This window comes from Narcine bancroftii, chromosome 10 (assembly GCF_036971445.1).
Source record: "Narcine bancroftii isolate sNarBan1 chromosome 10, sNarBan1.hap1, whole genome shotgun sequence".
Lineage (NCBI taxonomy): Eukaryota > Metazoa > Chordata > Chondrichthyes > Torpediniformes > Narcinidae > Narcine > Narcine bancroftii.
In genome coordinates, this window is record NC_091478.1 from 26,073,605 (window position 1) to 26,092,921 (window position 19,317).

Sequence of the window (19,317 nt, forward strand, 5' to 3'; positions counted from 1 at the left end):
CTGGGTGCAAAACAAACAGAAAGCCAGCTGGTAGAATAGCGAGACATGGGACTGACAGTATCCAACATATGCTCAATACTTTAGACTAGACTGCCCACTTCTTTCAGCTGCATATTTTTTTTTTTTAGTGGCTTCACAAAAAGTAAACAGTGTTTGGGGCAAACACCAGATACTTCAGATCATTTTCCTTTGCCAAGGCAATCTCCCAGGTAATTACAGACTGCAAGGTGATGGAACAGAGAGAAGAACTGAGAAAGTTTCAATCATGAGCCATTGTAGGTTGGGAAGGTCATTTAAATGTAGAAACAGTGACATCTTACTCTGTTTGTCTTTGACTGTAGACAATGCTGATCACAGTCCCCAGAGCCGTGATTACCTTTTCTTCACACAGAATCCCAAGTGGGGCTTCAGAGCCACATTCGACAGCAGAGGCTTCAGGGGAAAAAAACCAATAAATAAAATTCACATTTCTTCAGTCTTCTTGTTAACAATTCCCCAACATGACAACAACTCAGAATTAAACCCAATTATTTTGAAAGATAAAAATCTAAAGGATCCACACCACCCATCAGGAAAGAGGTACAGGTGCCACAAGACTCAAACCCCCAGGTTCAAGACCACCAGGCTGCTACCCCTCTACCATTAGACTTCTTAACAACAAACTCAGAAACTCATTTAAGGACTCTTGTGCACTTTATTCATGTTTTTAATTCTCTCTGTATTTCATAATTTGCTTACATTCATTAGGTTTACAGTTCTTTATTTATTTACGTGCATACACTGTGTAAAGTCTTTTTGTACTACCAATTCTGCCTCACCCACAGGAAAAAGAATCTCAGGGTTGTATGTGATGTCATGTTTATACTCTGACAATAAATCTGAAATCTATAAATTGCAGTGCATCACATTAACAAAATTAAAACAACTGCATGGCAGAACCTGACAGACTTGTATCTGCTCAGTGTTAACAGCTCCAGGACTAATTTGTTATTCCAGAATAATAAATACTGAGGAAGTGTACTCTGGGATAAAGGCCAGATTCTGACCCATCAATGAGATATTAATTCAATTGAGTGGGAGTCAAGTTATCGATCGGTCTGTGCTTCAGAGTGAACATGATCCTTTAGCCTTCTTCCTCTTTATTCTGAAGATGTGACCACATGTACAAGTTACCAGAGCAACACTGGTAAACTGCTGTTGAAAAGCAAATGACTGCAGATCCTGCAATTCTGAAACAAGAACACAACACGTTTGAAATTCTCAGGTCACGCAGCATCTGGCTCTGGCAGAGCGGTTCCAGTTGCATGGGGGATTTTGGATAAGGAAAACAGCCATTGCTCCCTCATTGAGCTGTCGTTGCCCATTTCTTGCTGTGAGCAGGTGCTCCACTCAGGTGAACTCTGTGTTCAGCATCGTGGCACCCCTGCTGCCTCATCTCGAGTTAGATGGGGGCAAAGCAGGGTGGGGGGGGGCCAGGGCTAGGAGCCCATTTTTGCAGAGTGCCTGCGGTCAATTGAGACTGCAGCCGCTCCATCAAAATGTGTAGGGATCCTGGTGGAAAAATTACAGGATAGAATTTATGCAATAAATTCAATGGTTTTTTTTTTAAAAAAAACACTGCCAGCGGAGCAGAAAATTTCACAAATTTTCTGCTTCTTAGAGGCTGTGTAAAAGTGTCAAATGTTAAACAAGGAAGTCAGCAGAAACTAGGGTCTAATACAATGCACAAATATGCTGGAGAAACTCAGAATGTCACACATCTGTGGGAAGTGAAAAGCAATCGACATTTCAGGCCTGAGCCCTCCAGAACGTGTGTCTTGCCCACATATCTCCATCAATAACTTTTTATTTCCTTCTTTTGTTAATTGCATTTCCTTCAGCCCACTCCACCAGCTGAGAAATCTTTCATATACAGTGGAAAGAGTGGGGGGGGGGGGGAATATCTGGCTCAGTGAGGTTTTCAGTTTTCACTTTGGTTCATTTGTCTTCTCCATGTACTGTAATTAAAGTACCTTACGGAGGTTGAGTGATCCATTTCTGACACTCACATCACAGTAGGTGCTTTTAAACTGCAGCACCTGGGTAAATCTAAAGGCAAACCATTATCTAACTGATGAAAGATGGCAGTTGAGTGCAGTTCAGTGACCTGTGCACACAATCACAAGTTAGCGGGCAAGTGCAGCAAGTATTTAGGAAGGACTTCATTGTAAGAGGGTCAGAGTTTAGAGTATTGATATTGGGACAGAGGACTGGAGGCCACATCAGAGTTATGATCCCCTTATTTAAGAAAGCAGACACAGGCAGTGAAAGCAATTCAGAAGAGATTCATCAGTCTCATGCCTGGGCCAAGACAGCTGTCCTATTGTGAGTGGCTGAAGAAATTAGTTTGCAATCTTCTGAACTCTAAAAGAGGAGTGATCACATTGCTGTTTGTGCTATGCATGTCAATTATTCCAAGATGGGAGAAACAGCAACAATGAAAGATGCCAACTGGTATGACAACGAAGATTTGTTTCCTCCAGAACCTTGGAGGGAGATGTAAATGCATGATTACAAGGCAGATATTTTAAACCAAGGTACATAGAAACCTCTTATCCCAGAATTAATATTTGGAATTCTCCACCCTGGAGCATTGAGGATGTTGAATTTTCTAATTTAAAAAAAAAGTAAATATGTCTGTTTCTTCTTGGCTTCGCGGACGAAGATTTATGGAGGGGTAAATGTCCACGTCAGCTGCAGGCTCGTTTGTGGCTGACAAGTCTGATGTGGGACAGGCAGACACGGTTGCAGCGGAAAATTGGGGGGTTGGGGTTGGGTGTTGGGTTTTTCCTCCTTTGTCTTTTGTCAAGGAGGTTGCTGCCCGCCGAACTGTGAGGTGCCAAGATGGACGGTTTGAGGCGATATCAACCCAGAGTTGGGTGAGGAGAGGTGTGGGGCAGATCAGCCATATTGAGCTAGGGTCCAACAGATGCTTCTTGACCTGCTAAGTCCTTCCGGTTTACTTTCTTTTGCTCCAGAAATGTTCTGTGTATTTAACTGGAGCTTTAATATTTGGTACAATAACAGATGAGTGGAATGCTTACATCAGGAAAGTAAGCAGTTGTCTGGATGAGTCTTGAGCGAGAGGCTTCAAACTGCACATTTGTGTGTGGCTGAAGGTAGTGCTTACCTTGGATCGATGCTTGGACTGCCAACCCTAGTAGGCATGGGATAACTTTTTGGTGAAAATATTTGCTGCTCTCTCCAGCATCCTTGCACTGTTCTGCCACCAGCTTTAGGCTATTACAGGTCAGGATGGCTAGTTCGCTCTTGGAGTCTGCACTATCTGCAACGAGAAGAGGCAAGTCTTAGGTATCCCATGAATTAGACGGGCGACCCTTGGAGCTGCAATTTGCAATCCTTGCCCCAGTGGGCCACAAGATTATCTTCTTCCCCCAAAATCTTCTAACCATGAAGTTTGATCTGCTTTGCCTCCCGCACTTACAGTGAGAGTATGCCAATGACGTGGAGAGCAAATTTGGAGGGTACAAGAAGTGGCGAGTCTGAACATAGTTCAATAACAAACAAGGATCTTTATTTGTACACAGGGGAAGTCACAACAGGGATCACACTTGTACACAAAAAAAAAAACACACTTCGTGCACATCAGACACTGGTTTATCACTGACAATTGCACATTCCAATTGCAAAACGAGGGAGAAACAAACAGTACCCACCACCAACAGGCACGGAATCCCACTTAACTACAGAATCTAATCACACTGATAACAAAGGCACAATAGCCCCACCCCCCACCTGTCCTGGCACACACCATATAATTGACCCTCCATCGTCACCCACGACTCAACCTGGAATGGAACTAGGGTTCATTCCCGGGGGAAAAGGGAGAGACCTGGTCCATATGGTGGGCTTTATAATTCAGCCGGCTGGGGGAGGCCGGCTCAGGTATGCCCAATTGAGGGAAGAGAGCCAAAAGTAACGTGTGCCAACACCTGAGGGTGGGCTAAATTTGAGTGACATGGGGAAATGACTTTCGACCTGCCTGGTCAGATGACCCTCTAAGATCAAGCACACTGATTATCCAGCGTTGGGAATGGTTTCCTGTCCAACCTGTTGGATAGTCCTCTGCATAACACCACCTTAAGATGAAGAATTCAATGTACCACGTCTCCCTCCCAGTACTCCAAAGTACAGAAGTTTTTTTTTATATAAATAAATTTAAAAATTTTTGACCATATATGCAATCAATTAAAAAATTTTTTAAAAATGCAAGTACAAAAGTAAATCAAGTATTTACTCCATGGTGGTTATACCCCAACCCCTGCCCACCCAAGACCCCAAAGAAAGGATATATGGAAAGAAAAGCAAGAAAAAAGATAGGAAAGAAGGAAAAAAAAGAATGGATTTCTCAAAAGTGCCACATACTCCACAGATCATAAATTCATATTCAATTATTTTTTTCTGGAGAAGATCAACACAGGTTTCAAGGATTTGGATGAAAATAATTAAAGATTTACACCTGAGATATATAAATATGGATTCCAAACTTGTAAGAAATAATTGCGACAAATTTTTTTAAGTTATAGGTAGTTTTCTTGAGGGGAATACAACTATGTATTTTTGCTTTCCAACTTGCCATATCTAGATGTGAATCAGACTTCCATGCAACTGCTACACATTTTCTAGCTCCTGCCAATGCAATTTTAACAAATTCTATTTGATGTTTGGATAGTTTCAGTTTAGGTCTTATCCTTGTAACATTACGCACTAAAAATATTTCTGGGTTTTGTGGACATTTGATTCCTGTAATCTGCTCTAGAAAATTTCCTAGATCAACCGAAAGAGGCCTTATTTTAGGACATAACCAAGTTGAATGTAAAAAAAAAAGTTCCTACTTCCTCATCACATTTAAAGCATCGGTCTGTATTTAATTTGTTTAATTTCTGGGATGCGATATATAATTGATGCAAAAAAAAAAATCACTGATTCGAAAGGGAAGTACAAAGAAATTTACTTCAGTAATGCATCTTTTACTTCAAATGGGGATCCGCCAAAAAGGGGGTTCATAAGTCCAGACAGACAGGAATCAGACTTAAATGCGAGAATCGACGAACAAACCTGGTCTGAATTATGTTGGGATAGTATGACTAACATGATAAATATATTAGTACAACACAATTTTTTTTTAACATTATTTAACAGTATGAAGTAGATTCTTTGTTTTTAAGCAAACATTATTCGTAATCAGTTGCTAACCTGCCCACAGCCAAGAGAATTCTGCCAGCTTTAGTAACAGCTCTGTTAAGGTTCAGGGGGAGAACAGCTGGATTTTCATTTAAACAAAGTCCTTGGACTTCCACCTGCTCCTCCAAGCACTTGAAACTTACTCCATCACACACTCAGACAAGGTCACTCCTCAGGTCTCACCTTTCTGTAAATCAGTCAGATACTTCAGCAGCACTGGGACAGTTTCCTGCACGATACTGGGACGAGTGGAGATAGCAGCCAAAGCCTGGATGCAACGCCGATGCAGGAAGTTCTCAGAACGTGCAGGGGGTTCTGTGCAATCCCTCACTTCTTCAAGCTCTGTAATATCAATGCATTGATCATGGAATATTCAAGGTCAAAAATTCCTTCAATTGTCTCCAAAAATGTGAGAGATTTATGGAGGCTTTTTAAGCATAATCTACAATGGCAGTCTCATTCCCTTGAGGAACCAGTGGGCAGTTGATATAACAAGTAGGTTAGAGATTAATAGACATTAAGCATGTTTTAGAGGTTAGACTGAAGCAGTTTATTGCAGTCATTCTCAATGGAGGCCAAACAACCCTCCTGGAGGCCACAGTCTGAAATCCTTAATGGGGGGGGGGGGGGCAGGGTATATGGGGGGGGCCTGGAAAACTGAAGAAATTAAATATTTTTTTGGCAAAAAAGTAAAAGACTTCACTGCTAGGCTTTGCTGTATAATTGCCAAGCAACAACATTTCTTTTCCCCAAGGTTGGGAGTATTTGGAGACAGCCTAGAATGACTGGATAAGTGTGGAAAATCAACCATGTTTTCAGAATGTTCCTTGCTTCCACACAATTATGTTTCACTGACATTGAACCAGCTTTGGCTATTAATTGCTTTCCATGTAGCTTTCTTTTTCTGATCTATTGCCTTCAATTCCAGGAAATAAGCACGCAGCTCAAAAAGTTTTGCTCCACATTTCTCACGTCCGCAAGCACCCTCATTTTGTTTCAAGTTTTCATGAAGGGGTAGTGAATACATGCCTGCTTCTGCTAGCTTTTATTGAAGAAGGTATGTACTGTTCATTACAAGAATGATTTCTTATTTGTCTGTTCAGAAATCACAAGCTAATTGTTACACTCGGAGTAAAAACCTTGTTTTCTTTTCACCTCACGTAACAAATATATATATATTTTTTTTTTTAAAAACTTAGTCAGTAGGAGAGAAGCACAAAAGAAACCAATTCAACTGGACTGCTTCACAAAGAAAGGCAGGCCCATAAATTTTAAACAGTCCCAATGGGGCCATACTCAAAAAAAGGTTGAGAATGGCTGGTTTGGAGTGCCAGATGCCTTGCATCAATGTACCAATGTTGTCATATGAACTTGCAGATATGTGGATAGGAATTGTTTAGATGCAGGCAAATGGGACTCGATCATAATGCATCAACTTGGTCTGCATGGATGAATTGAGCCAAACAGCCTGTTCAATGAGAGACCTAGCACTGGTTTATACACTGTAGAGTTTAATCGATGTGGAAAGGAAGCACAACAGAGTTTTACTTTGCATTTAATTTTGAAATAAACAATGCCACAATATTGATGAACTCAGTTTTATATCCATTATGTGCTGTGCCCAACCTCTGAATGGTTGATAGGTGAAAATGGAGGAGCTTTACCCAGAACTTGGACAGGGAATTTTTCCCCAAAGGTACTTTAGTTTTGACTTTAATCTATGTATTGTTACTTAATTTAGATAAGAAGTTTCCCCAATATTATTAATTTGGTGATAAGGACATATCTACACTAGAAACTATGCCTGCAGATTCATTTCCTAAACCACAAATGAACAAAGCAAGCTACCATAGGGTGCAAATGGCTTGTGAAATTGTCATTTTGTTTGAAAGGAACTGTGAACTACTCCAATCTGCTTGTCAAACACAATGTTGGGCAGAACATCAAATATTGAACAAGTGATGCTCTTACCTTAGCACATTTCTTTGACGCCAGTCAATGAAGTTGACAGCTAACAAAACATGAACACAAAAATATTCTGGAGCATTTTTCAACATGCTTTTGGGAGCAAAGAAAAAAAGTGGAACGATTTTTAATTAGGATAATTTCTATTCCAGATGAGCTGGTTTGAAGATAAATTGGGTTTGTGTTCCTTAAAAAAATTGAGGTAGCATTTCATGATGATGGGTGGAGAATGGGGATCAACACAGTCAAGCAAGAGAGCATTCCCAGAACTAAGAGGCTTAAGTAACCAGATGATTTAAATTTTGAAAAATAAACCAAATTGAGCTTTGAGAAAATGGAAGAAACAAATTCAGCCAACACTTTTAGAATGTAACACCACATAGATTTAGGATGGAAATGAGGAACTGTTTTTCCCAGAAAGGGTAAGGAATCTGTTGAATTCTCTATCCAATGAAGCAGTAGAGGCAACTTCATGAAATATATTTAAGGCAGCATTAAAGTTTTGTATGGTAGGGGAATTTGGGAGCTGAGGCTATAGCCAGATCAGCCGTGATATTGAAAGGCAAAGCAGGATTGACAGGTCAGATGGCTTGCTCCTATTTCTTGCGTCCATATAAGCTTCATTTTGATCATGATAAGATTCTCACACCTTTTTCTCTATTTATGAAAAATTGCGAGAGTGGAGTGGAAGATATATTTTCAAATAGACATGTGGGCAAAATGGACCATGTTGCAGTGCGAGATGAAACAATTATGAAGGGCTTTGTGGATCTTGCTTGTTCTGCAGGTGGTCTTTTGTCATCCCATAGCTTACTGTACCTTCATATAATTTATGCCTGATCTGCATCATGAAACTCAAAACAGTGGTGAAATATACCAGTGCTTAACTCTCTCGTCAATGGTGGAACCATTCTGTTGATGAAGGCAGAGGGGTGAATCGCAGAAATGGCAGTGGAGGCTTCCAACGCTGCAGCACTGAGGAAAAGAAAGGCGAAACAAAAATCAACTTTTTTATTGTTCAAGTGTATTTTCACATGTACTGACCTACAGGGAGAATGCAGTTCAATTGGTCAACCCACATGTCATACCCCTACATCACACAGCAAATTAAAAATTTCGTACAGCTTGAGAGAGAGATCGAGTCGTACTCAGCAAAGCTAACATTATAGAGCATCATGACAGAATGCAGTTTCTTAAGCAAAGTGTGTTCCTGGAAAACATCCAGATTGTGATCAGATATTTTACCAGCACAAGATGGTACTAGAACTGACAACTTTGCATCTTGTTCTGCACAATATCGCTGCTGCAAAACAACAAATTTTGTGACACACATTCATGACAATAAATTGATTTTGATTTGGAACAAATAGCAAACAGCAATTATTTAGCCATAAGTTGTCAAGATGCCATCAAGGTTCCATTCATTGGCCAGAAAAGGCAAGGGAGCAAGTGCAGTGAAGTACACAGCTTGATCCAGTCTTTAGTGAGTATTAGCGTCAATCTACTACAGCAGCTACAGGTCAGAATCGAGGTCAAGGAATTGATTCTTCTTTCTTAAACACTCAACTCCTGAGACTAATAGCAAGAGATCCAAACAGTGAGATCAAAGCAAGGACAGTTCTCAAGCTTTGGGTCGTCTTCTCCAACTATAATGCCAGCAGCCGACTTTCGATCAGCCAGAACTCTGGGATACTTGAGTTTTACAAGCAAGCTGAAAACTACTGATGCCTGCTGAGAGTAAACTTCACAATAAGCAAGGTGCCAAGGGTTTCCAATAAACAAAACATGAAGTATTCAAGAAGGAAGTGTCTACAGACTGTTAAACATAATAAACAACCGATTGATCCTGAATCCTGATAAAATTGGAGTTAATCTTGTTAAATCACTGTTAAAAATGACCAATTGAGCTCACCATTGAAAAACTGATCAGGGAGGTAAAAAAACAATCAGGCCAGCTTGACGGTTTTCCACTGTACACACGTAAACTTGTAACTGCTGAAATTTAGTGTTCTAGTGGTGTTTTTCTTCTCTTTCTCTGACTACAAGAGGTGCTTCAGGCACTTTCCGCCAATGGCAGAAAAAAACCAATTCCATGTGATATTGCACTGTCTTTATTATGTGACAATAAATTGAATCTTGAATCCATGATGTCATATAAATAAACTCTTGGACTGAACCTCAAAATCTCCGCCTTGGATTAATTTCTGTGACATCTGACCACGTACAACAGAACAAGAACACTACTCAAGAGCATTCCAAATTCCAAGTTAGCAAAACAATTGCTAATGCTAGAAATGTGACAACACAGACACTGGAAATACTCAATGGGTCGGGTAGCATCCATGAGGGGGGAAAGAGTTAATAATGCAAGTCAGTAACTTTTCCTAATGAGAAGTTATTGACCTAAAGTAAAAACTGTTTTCTCTCCACGGGTACAGGTTGATCTGTGAAACGTTTCCTCCCTTTCATTCCAAATATTTCCATTGGCCCATAACAAGTCTGTCAAAAGATTTCACGAGTGAACAGAGAGTGCAGAGCTTTCCTTGAAACATTGTGGGTGCCTCGGATAATGTAGTGGTTAGCACAACCCTGTTAAGTGCTAGCTTTCAGGATTTGGGTTCTAATCCCACACTGTCTATAAGGAGTTTGTACCTTCTCCTGTGTCTGCAAGGGTTTTCCCTGGGGGCTCGAGTTTCCTCCTACCCTTCAAAACATACCAGGGTTGTAGGTCAATCGGTTGTAATTGAGCAGCACAGACTTGTGGGCTGAAAGGGCCTGCTACCATGATAGATGTCCAAATTTAAATTTAAAAAGTTATAAGCAATTAAATGTACTCACCAAACTTGAGGATCGTCTTCCTGAAGGATCAATCTGTTCAAGTGATCAACACTTAATTTGATGTCAGAGGGTAACAGCAAACCTGAGGTAGAGAGAAATCTGTGGTCATATCAAGTGTGAGATGTCAAATAGATATTCAAAGGTGACAGAACGGTATTATTTTCTGAATTAGCTTCATCAAATATGGGGAAAAAAATACAATTAACTAAATGTGAAAATCTGAACCTTGCTGTGATCCCAGAACTGCCAAAGTGCTGGTCCCCACGATTTGTAACTGGGCACTGGAGTCCGTCAGTGCAGAGAATACCAGGACGCAGAGCTGATCCTTAAAAGCACAGAGGGGATTTTCAACTTCAAGATGGAAAAAAAATAACAAAGAAAAGCAAAGATTAAAATTTTAATTTGAAGCCACACTTATCCAGTACCGTCGCTTTTTCTGCAACATTATCTTTCATTCATGCAATGCCACCAGCTTCTGAAAACCCATTAAGGCACTTTCCTGGAACAAGCAAACAAATAAAATTCACTCAGAGTGGCCCACACAAAAACTATATTCAAGAGACATTTGGACAGGAATGTCTAGGAAGGGCTTAAAGGTATGAGCCAAATGCAGGCAAATGAGACTAATCCATATGTCAACAAGGCCAGCAGAGATGAGCTGGGCTGAAGGGCCAGTTCTATGCTGTACAAGTCTATGACACTGAATTGCAAAATGAAGTATTAGGAAAAGAGCAAAACCTTTGTTTGACAAAGCTGGAGGTTTAATTAGAGTCAAAGGAGAGCAGAGATGAAAAGGAGTACAAGACAACTGACATCTCAGCCAGGGCAGAGTGATTTATAAATAATGATTAATAATTTTTTTTTTTTTTTTTTTTTTAAATTCCCAAAACAGTTGCACTTCACACTTTTAAAATATTTTTGAAAGCGTGACAGTATAGATGCACAGAACAATCGACAAGGTAATAATGTTTTTCTATAACTCTACCTCCCACAGGATAAGCTCAGTGAGAATCCAATTCAGACTGAGATTCTGAGATGCAAAAAGGAACATAGTTTGTTCTGTGACAATTATATAGAGATGTTACCAAAACTACCTCCACTATAGAATATCTACTGTAGAGTACTCTATTAAAAGATTTCAATGGAAAAACAAATATTAACATTCTTTGGTTTACAGGAGAGATATTAATATCAAGTTCACTGTTTGGTTTATTTCACAAGGCAAAGGAGTACAAATAGCCCATTCAGCCCATCCAGTCTGCCCCATCATTTAATCATGACCTGATCCCTTTTCCCTCAGCCCTACCTTCTTGCCATAACCTTGGATGCCCTGGCTAATCAAGAACTTTATCAATTTCTGCCTTTCACAACCCCCTGACCTTTGGGCTCCAGGTGGAATTGCGTCTAGTGTTGCTGGCTGGGAGCTGTTCAAACAAGCAATGTACTGTACGAGCCACACGACTCAAGCTCCTATAACACAGCTTGATATCCCCTCAACTTCACTCGCTGTAGCTTTATTCTCCAGATGGTTCTGCTCTTCCTCTCTAGTTAGCACCGAGTCCACCCACATTTCGCCTACTTGTACACAGCAACCACTAGCTGTGTTAAAGTCAAAACTGCAGATAATGGAAATCTGAAATAAAAATAAATCTTTGGAAACAATAAGCAGATCAGGCAGAAAGCAAAGAAGCATTAATGTTTCAGATCCTTAAAGAGGAAAAGAAAAAAAAAAATCAAATTAGTTTTCAGCAGAGAGAAGTTTGAGGAGATCAAGAGTAAACAGGTCAAAGGCAAGTTGGAATTAAATTATGCTGTTGACCCTCCTGTCTGAACACTCACAAGAACATGCTCACTTCTCTTAAATACCTGCTTGCACTTTCAGTTGCTGTGCAAGAAATTTGGCCTGAACCCCTTCCCTCCTACCTGTTCCATACAGAACCCAGCTGAAATTCTGGGATTCAAAACTGGTGCTGTCTGTAAGGAGGTTACATATTCTCCCCATGTCTGCATGGGTTTCCTCCAGGTGCTCCAGTTTCCTCCCATAGTTCAAAACATACAGGGGTAGTAAGTCAATTGGGTGTAAGTGGGCGGCCCAAGTTCACGGGCCGGAAAGGCCCGTTACCATGTTGTATGTCTAAATTTAAAATTTTGAGCGATGGGATTGGGTAACCAGGGCAAGCAAGTGCAGACACTCAGCACAAAGACACAGAGCTCAGGGCTGCTCACTTGTTGGCAAACAATGCAGAGATTAGCATGAATTGGCTGCATTCTCTTGGCCAGCCAGTGAAACTGTCCAGATCCTACAACCTCTCTCATCACCTTCTACTGGAAGGCATGCCCTTCCTCAACCTGGAGGCACAGCCCTTAGATTTGTATATGGTAAATACTTAGAGCTGGTTGCCATCACAAGTGCAGTCGCAAATACATTTCCCAATAGTTCATGACCTCTCTCCCCACTGCTTCCATTAACCCTCACATTGCTGGAAAGCATTGTGCATCGGAAAGATATTGATGAAGAACATATCCCTGCACTTCCACGCACAGCAGTGACACAGGCATTCTGTATGCACCCACTCATCTATAAAACTGAGTAAACACCAACTCACCTTCCTCATCTTTGCTCCAATTGTCGGCAAGTTTAATGAAAACCTTTAGTATTCCTAAGATGGTCCAACGTTGGCTACTCTGCAAATATAAAAATGTTGCACCATTGGTTTCATTAACTCCTGACCTTGCAATGCTTCAAATGCCCCCAAGAATTGTAGTTTTTTTAAAATATATAAACATTACACTTGAATCACTGTTAATTAAACAAGAAACTCTTAAAGGTGTTACTCTTTGAAGGATCATAGGACAGGAGCCGAGAAAAGGTCCCTGGGCCACAAGTTATTCACCTGCATCTCTTTGCACAATGCTGCAGGATTCTTCCCATTCATGCAAAAAAAAGGGCAGCAAATCCCTTTTTGTTTGTGCCAGTGCTCAGAGTCCCAATTACCAGAGCACAAACATTAATTCATTCCTTCTTCAAATACCCTCAAAGATCTCACCTCGACAACTATTCAGGAACAGAATTCCGTACAGCATGGTTCTGCAGGAAGTTCCTAAGCGCCTCATTTTAAAATGACTGCCCCCTAATCTTGCAATAAGGTCCCCTCATTTGTGATTTTTCCCAAAAGGAAACTCCTTGAAACCTACCTCTAATTCCCCCATTCAGGACTGCACATATTTCAGGATCATCACTCCTCAACTCTAACTCTAAACTCATTTAGCAGGTCGTGATAGTACAGTCTCTCAGTTCAGGAAATAGCCTGGTGAATCTCTTTGGACCACTGCCAATGCCTTTCATAAATAAGGAAATCAAAATCAAACACAGTACTCCAGGTGAGGCCTCACCAGTTCATTGTAAAATTGTAACAATACTTCCTTTTCTCCCCCCCCCCACCCCAACTCTCCGACAAATGAACGATATGCAATTTGCCTTCCTAACCACGTTCTGCACCCACCTAACTTCTGCAATTGGTGCACAAGAATATCACAATCCCTCTACACTTCACTCATCCGGTGCCTTTAGATTCCTCAAAGTACATAATCACATAGTAAATAACAAAAATCTGTAAACACAGTGGTTGAAGTTTAAAAAAAAACACAAGGACAAGGTCTTGTTGAGCTTCTTCAACATTGTGTTTTTTTTTGAAAAAACAATCACATTTGTTTCCCACATTCAAGTCCATTTATCTTCCACTCACTCAACCTATCCACATCCAGCTCCTCTACAATAATATCCTCATTACAACTTGCCCTCCTACTTTGTTTAAGCCAATGGCAAATTCAGACACTTTGCACTCTACCTCATTCTCCAGGTCACGATTACTAAATTATAAATAATTGAGGTCCAAGAAGGAGTTGCATCTTTCCAACCAGAAAAACAATACCAGTTTAACTCTATCTTAGTGATAATTGATTTCCAATCCATGTTAACACAACTCCCCAATTACCAAGAACTCTTGTGCCCCAGCCTTTTGTATGGCATTTAATGAAAATCCAAATGCATTAAATGTGCAGGTTCCTTAGGTTTAACCTGTCACAAGATCATGCTGAAATGCTGGGGAAATTCAGCAGGTCTCACAGCATTCATAGGAGATAAAGATTTCTAACAGAGTTTTAGGTCTGAGCAAAAAAGCAGGCAGGCTTCAAAATCAAAAGGAGGGGCAGGAGTGCAGACCAACAGACAAAAGGTGTTACTGGGATATGGAGAGGAGGCCAGATTAATTGATTGGTGGAAGGGGAGGGAGTTGGCTCTGTCAATGCAGACCTGGAGGAGAGAGGGAAAAGAGAGACAGAGCTAGAGGAAAGGAGATCAGGAAAGATTGGGAAGGGAGGAGGGTAAATTCCCTGCCCCATTCCCTTGTTGACACATCCATCCATCGTCCAGAGTACTGCCTGAGTGTGACCACCCATAAATTGGGGGAACAACAACTCCTATTCCGTCTGGGCACCTTCCAATGAGACGGCATTAATATCAACTTCTCTGCTTTCCGTTAGCCCCCATCCCCCCAGCTATCCCCATGTCTCCTTTTCTCCAGTTGTGTCTTGCTCTTCCCTTTGTCTCCTTTCCCCCAGAGACAAAACCCCCTCCCTAATTACTTCTCACCTTTCCTCTTCTGGCTCCTATCCACAAATCGAATTAACATCTTTTGTCTTCTGGACTGTACTCCTCCCCCGCCCTTTTAATTCAAACACCTGCCAAAAATTTTAATTTTTAAAAAATTTTTAAATAAATCACACCTTGCAGAAGGGCTCAAGCCTGAAACGTTAGTTATATTTCTTTACCTCGTGTAGATGCTGTGAGACCAGCTGAGTTCCTCCAGCATTTCAGTGCTTTTACTACGATCATAGCATCTGCAGACTTTCGAGTTTCATAAATATCACACTGATGTTATTTAGAGAAGCTTCACGAGATCAACCTATTTATTCCTTGACTACAAACTTGAGGATCTTAGAACACTAAAGCACAGAAACTGGCCCCTTCTAGTCTGTACCAAACCATTTTTTTTTTGCTTAGTCTCACTGACTTGTACCCAGTCCACAGCCCTCTATATCTCCCATCCATGTATGTCCAAATTCTTCTTGTGTTAAAATTGAGCCCACATTCACCATCTCACCTGGCAGCTCGTTCTACACTCCTACCAATCTCTGTGCGAAGAAATGTTCCCCCCCCCCCCCCCTCACATTCCCCTAAACTTTTTCCCTTTCACTCTTAACCCATGTCCTCTCATTTGTATCTCACCTACCCTCAGTGGAAAAATCTATCTATTCCCCTCAATTTTAAAAACCTCTATCAAATCTCCCCTCATTCTTCTTTAAAGGGAATAAAGTCCTAACCTGGTTAACCTTTCCCCATAACTCAGTTCCTGAAGTCCAGGCATATCCAAGTAAATCTTCCCTGCACTCCTTCTACCGCATTGATATCTTTCCTGTAGTTGGGTGATCAAAACTGCACACAATACTCCAAATTTGGCCTCACCAGTGTCTTATACAACTTTACCATAACATCTCAGCTCCAAAAAAAAAAAAAAAAAAAAAAAAAAAAAAAAAAAAAAAACATCTCAGCTCCTATACTCAATACTTTGATTTATGAAGGCCAATGTGCCAAATGCTCTTTTTTCAGCCCTATCCATCTGTGACATCACTTTTACAGAATTATATATCTGTATTCCCAGATCCTTCTGTTCTACCGCACTCCTCAGTGCCCTACCATTCACCCTGTACGTCCTTTTCTTGGTTTGTCCTTCCAAAATCTAACACCTCATACTTGTCTGCATTAAATTCCATCTGCCATTTTCCAGCCCATTTTTCCCAGCTGGTCCAGATCACTCTGCAAGCTTTTAAAATCTTTTTCCACAGTCCATAAAGTTTCCAATCTTCGCGTCATCTGCAAACTTGCTGGTCCAATTTATCACATTATTATCCAGGTCATTGATAAATACAACAACAATGGTCCCAGCACTGATCCCTGCAGCACACCACTAGTCACAGGTCTCCAGTCTGAGAAGCAATCATCCACCACTATTCTCTGGTTTCTCCCATCCAGCCATTGTCAAATCCAGTTCACTATTTCACCATGAATACCTAGCATCTGAACCTTCCTGACTAACCTCCTGTGTGGACCTCGTTAAAAGCTTTACTAACGTCCATGTAGACAACATCCATAGCATTTCCTTTGTCAAATTTCCTTTAAAAACCTCTAAGATTGGTTAAACACAACCATCCATGCACAAAGTCATCTTGCCAACACTACTCTTCTCCCATTACCTGTTTATGTTTGTTGAATTGCTCCAGTAACAGCGGGTAGATGGAGTTGGTGATCTTGTACCATGCTCTGTAGGATGCACTTGCAGCTGCTTGAAGAAGTTTGGCACTTGGCCAAACAAGCTTCATGTCCGGTTCACACAAGTGGTGTTCGCAGTCTGAGGAAAGATGGCAAGGAGACAATTTCAAAACACACAAAGATAACAGATCAATGAACAAATAAGAAAGATTGCTCTGGACATAACCCAGGGCCTTGGGCAGACCTTGTAGGACGTTGCTAAGGAAAGTATCCAGGCTATCCTCTGCGTCGGAATCAATGACTGATTTGGAGAGGGCTGTTGCAATTGCTTGGAGAGCAGCAAGACCCTCAATCTCTATTTTTTCAACTGCCGTCTGAAAGACCTACAAAAAAAAAAGTTTCAACGTGATGCTCAGCGTTCACAAGTCCACTGAAAAAGAAACACATGAAATAAACCATATAAACCACCCCCATGGCATTGACAGCTTGTTGCAGAGGACGCAGTGAGAAAAATGGCAATTTGAAAGTTTCCCATAAAACTGCTCACCCAAACAGTTACCTTGAAAGTTTATTTAGGACATCAAATGGGTACTGTTCCAACTTATTTACAAATCCCTGTATGGGATAATTTCTCATAAAACAATAATCAAGTCATTGCTGACTGGATAATTCAGTTACCACATTTGCGTGTCTCTTCACTACAACTTGACTATTGACAGAACATAGGAAGTAGGAACAGGAGTAGGCCAAAAATGGCCCATTGAGCCTCCTCCGCCATTCAATACGATTATGGCTGATCTAATTTATGACCTAACTCCACCTACCTGCCTTCTCCCCATATCCCCCAATTCCTCTAACATGTAAAAATTTATCTAACCAAATTTTAAATATGTTTAATGAGGCAGCCTCAACCACTTCCCTGGTTAGAGAATTCCAAACATTCACTACTCTCTGGGAAAAACTATTTTTCCTCATCTCTGTCCTAAATCTACTCCCCTGAATCTTGAGACTGTGTCCTCTCATTTTAGTTTCCCCGGGCAGCTCAAAAAACCTTCCTACATCTATCCTATCCATACCCTTCATAATCCTATATGTTTCTATAAGATCTCCTCTCATTCTTCTGAACTCGAGTGAATACAATCCTAGATGATTTAATCTTTCATCATGAGTCAATCCTTTCATCCCAGGGATCAACCTGGTAAACCTCCTCTGGACCATCTCCAAAGCCAGTATATCCTTCCTCAAATAAGGAGACCAGAACTGGACATAGTACTCCAGGTGTGGTCTCACCAGTACCTTGTACAGTTGCAACATTACCTCCCTACTCCTAAATTCAATTCTTCTAACGATGAAGGTCAACATTCCATTTGCCTTCTTAATAACCTGCTGCACCTGCAACCTAACTTTTTGCGATTCATGCACAAGCACTCCCAAGTCCCTCTGCACAACAGCATGCTGTAGATTTTCACCCATTAGGAAAACATTTTTTCCTCATTACTGCAACTCCTGCACAAGCATTGTCCCATCAAGATCCTGTCCATGCTTTTGCTCCTCACAAATCCCCAAGAACCTTCTGAAGTCATCATCAGTACTATTTTCTTTGCCGTTTGAGAACAGAAGAAGCAGGAGTAGGCTTGGCTATTGTGCTCAAGATCATGACCAATCTGGCTGTGGACTCATCTCCATTTATTTTCCTGTTCTCCATCACCCTCAATTCCCTAATATGCAAAAAATTGTCTTAAGTAGTTAATGAAGCAGCTCTACTGTTCACTCAAAGAATTCCAGATTCACTACTCTCTGGGAGAAACAATTCCTCCTAATCCATCTTAAATTTACTTCCCCTGAATCTTGAGTCTATATCCCCTAGTTCTGGACCATCTCCTAGTAGAAACAACCTCACTGCTTCTACCTTGACTATTTATTAATAATTTTGCATGCCTCCAAGATCTCACCCCCTCCCAACCATTCATAATTTAAAAAAGAACAGTTTAAGTTCAATCGCCTCAGAACATCTTCAATTCTAGAATCTTCTCTACATCATCTCCAAAGCCAGTACATCCTTTCTCAAGTAAGGAGCCCAGAATTGGACACAGGACTCCAATTATTCATCCCATCATTATATTTCCCTTCAGAAGGTCCACATTTATGGTACTGTAGTAGTGAGTTGAACAATCTAATTATCAAAATCTCTTTCAAGCTCCCAAATAGCAACTATCCGAAATTAATGGCATTGAGCCGGGGAGCAATGAGAGAGAATCTCATAGACCTCCTTTCGGAGAGCAAAGGAGAACTTCTTCAGGGAAGACATTCCTCAAAGAGATTAATGGCACCTAGTTTTGGTACTGCCCACAATTAGAAATATGGTCTCAAGGAAAAAGCTTGTTTGAAGACATGTGCATCTCCTTAACCCTCAGCATTTCATAATGCTTCAGCCTTTTGGCCATGATGCTTTAGTCTTGAGAGAGGCTTGTATCTTCATTTCTGATCAAGATCCAAAAGCACGGCTAACTATGCTGAAGCAGGCACCTCAAGGCCATAAGCGGATTCTGCAAGGTTTTTTCTTTTCCTTACCTCTCTGCGTATGGAATGCCAAAGGGCTGGTAAGAATTCTTTTAGATCCTTCTTCCTATAATCTTTGCAGCATGCTGTCTGAGAGATAAAGAACACATGATGAGACTTTTATGGCAACATTATTGTACCCTCCTTTGCTGGTTTCCCATTTGGAACAAATAGACAAGTTAGCATCTTTAAAGCAACACAAAAAGGTCAAAATGCCAGTCCAGAGCTTTTAAATAGAACTACTCACCTCCCTTATTTGTAACCATCCCATGAAGGTTGGATTTACCCATTTAGAACAGTGATTTGAAAGGGATAAAACTAAATAGTTATTGAATACCACACAGCCCAGAATACTGGATGTGAAATGCTACGGAGATTCCCAT

The 19,317-nt window shown here is 40.8% G+C and overlaps 1 protein-coding gene across 3 annotated transcripts in view; it reads right to left on the reverse strand.

The window, feature by feature from the left end:
• Window positions 1-19,317, reverse strand: part of mms19 (MMS19 homolog, cytosolic iron-sulfur assembly component) — a 65,674-nt gene that overhangs the window by 22,286 nt on the left and 24,071 nt on the right. For all 3 annotated transcript variants that reach the window (XM_069900295.1, XM_069900298.1, XM_069900296.1), the window contains 10 exons: window positions 18,947-19,024; window positions 16,620-16,758; window positions 16,360-16,514; window positions 12,654-12,732; window positions 10,273-10,398; window positions 10,048-10,129; window positions 8,087-8,184; window positions 5,428-5,586; window positions 3,170-3,325; window positions 321-432 (listed from right to left, as the gene is read on the reverse strand). In XM_069900295.1, coding sequence (XP_069756396.1) covers window positions 321-432; window positions 3,170-3,325; window positions 5,428-5,586; window positions 8,087-8,184; window positions 10,048-10,129; window positions 10,273-10,398; window positions 12,654-12,732; window positions 16,360-16,514; window positions 16,620-16,758; window positions 18,947-19,024 — 1,184 coding nt within the window. The remainder of the gene's footprint in view (window positions 1-320; window positions 433-3,169; window positions 3,326-5,427; window positions 5,587-8,086; window positions 8,185-10,047; window positions 10,130-10,272; window positions 10,399-12,653; window positions 12,733-16,359; window positions 16,515-16,619; window positions 16,759-18,946; window positions 19,025-19,317) is intronic.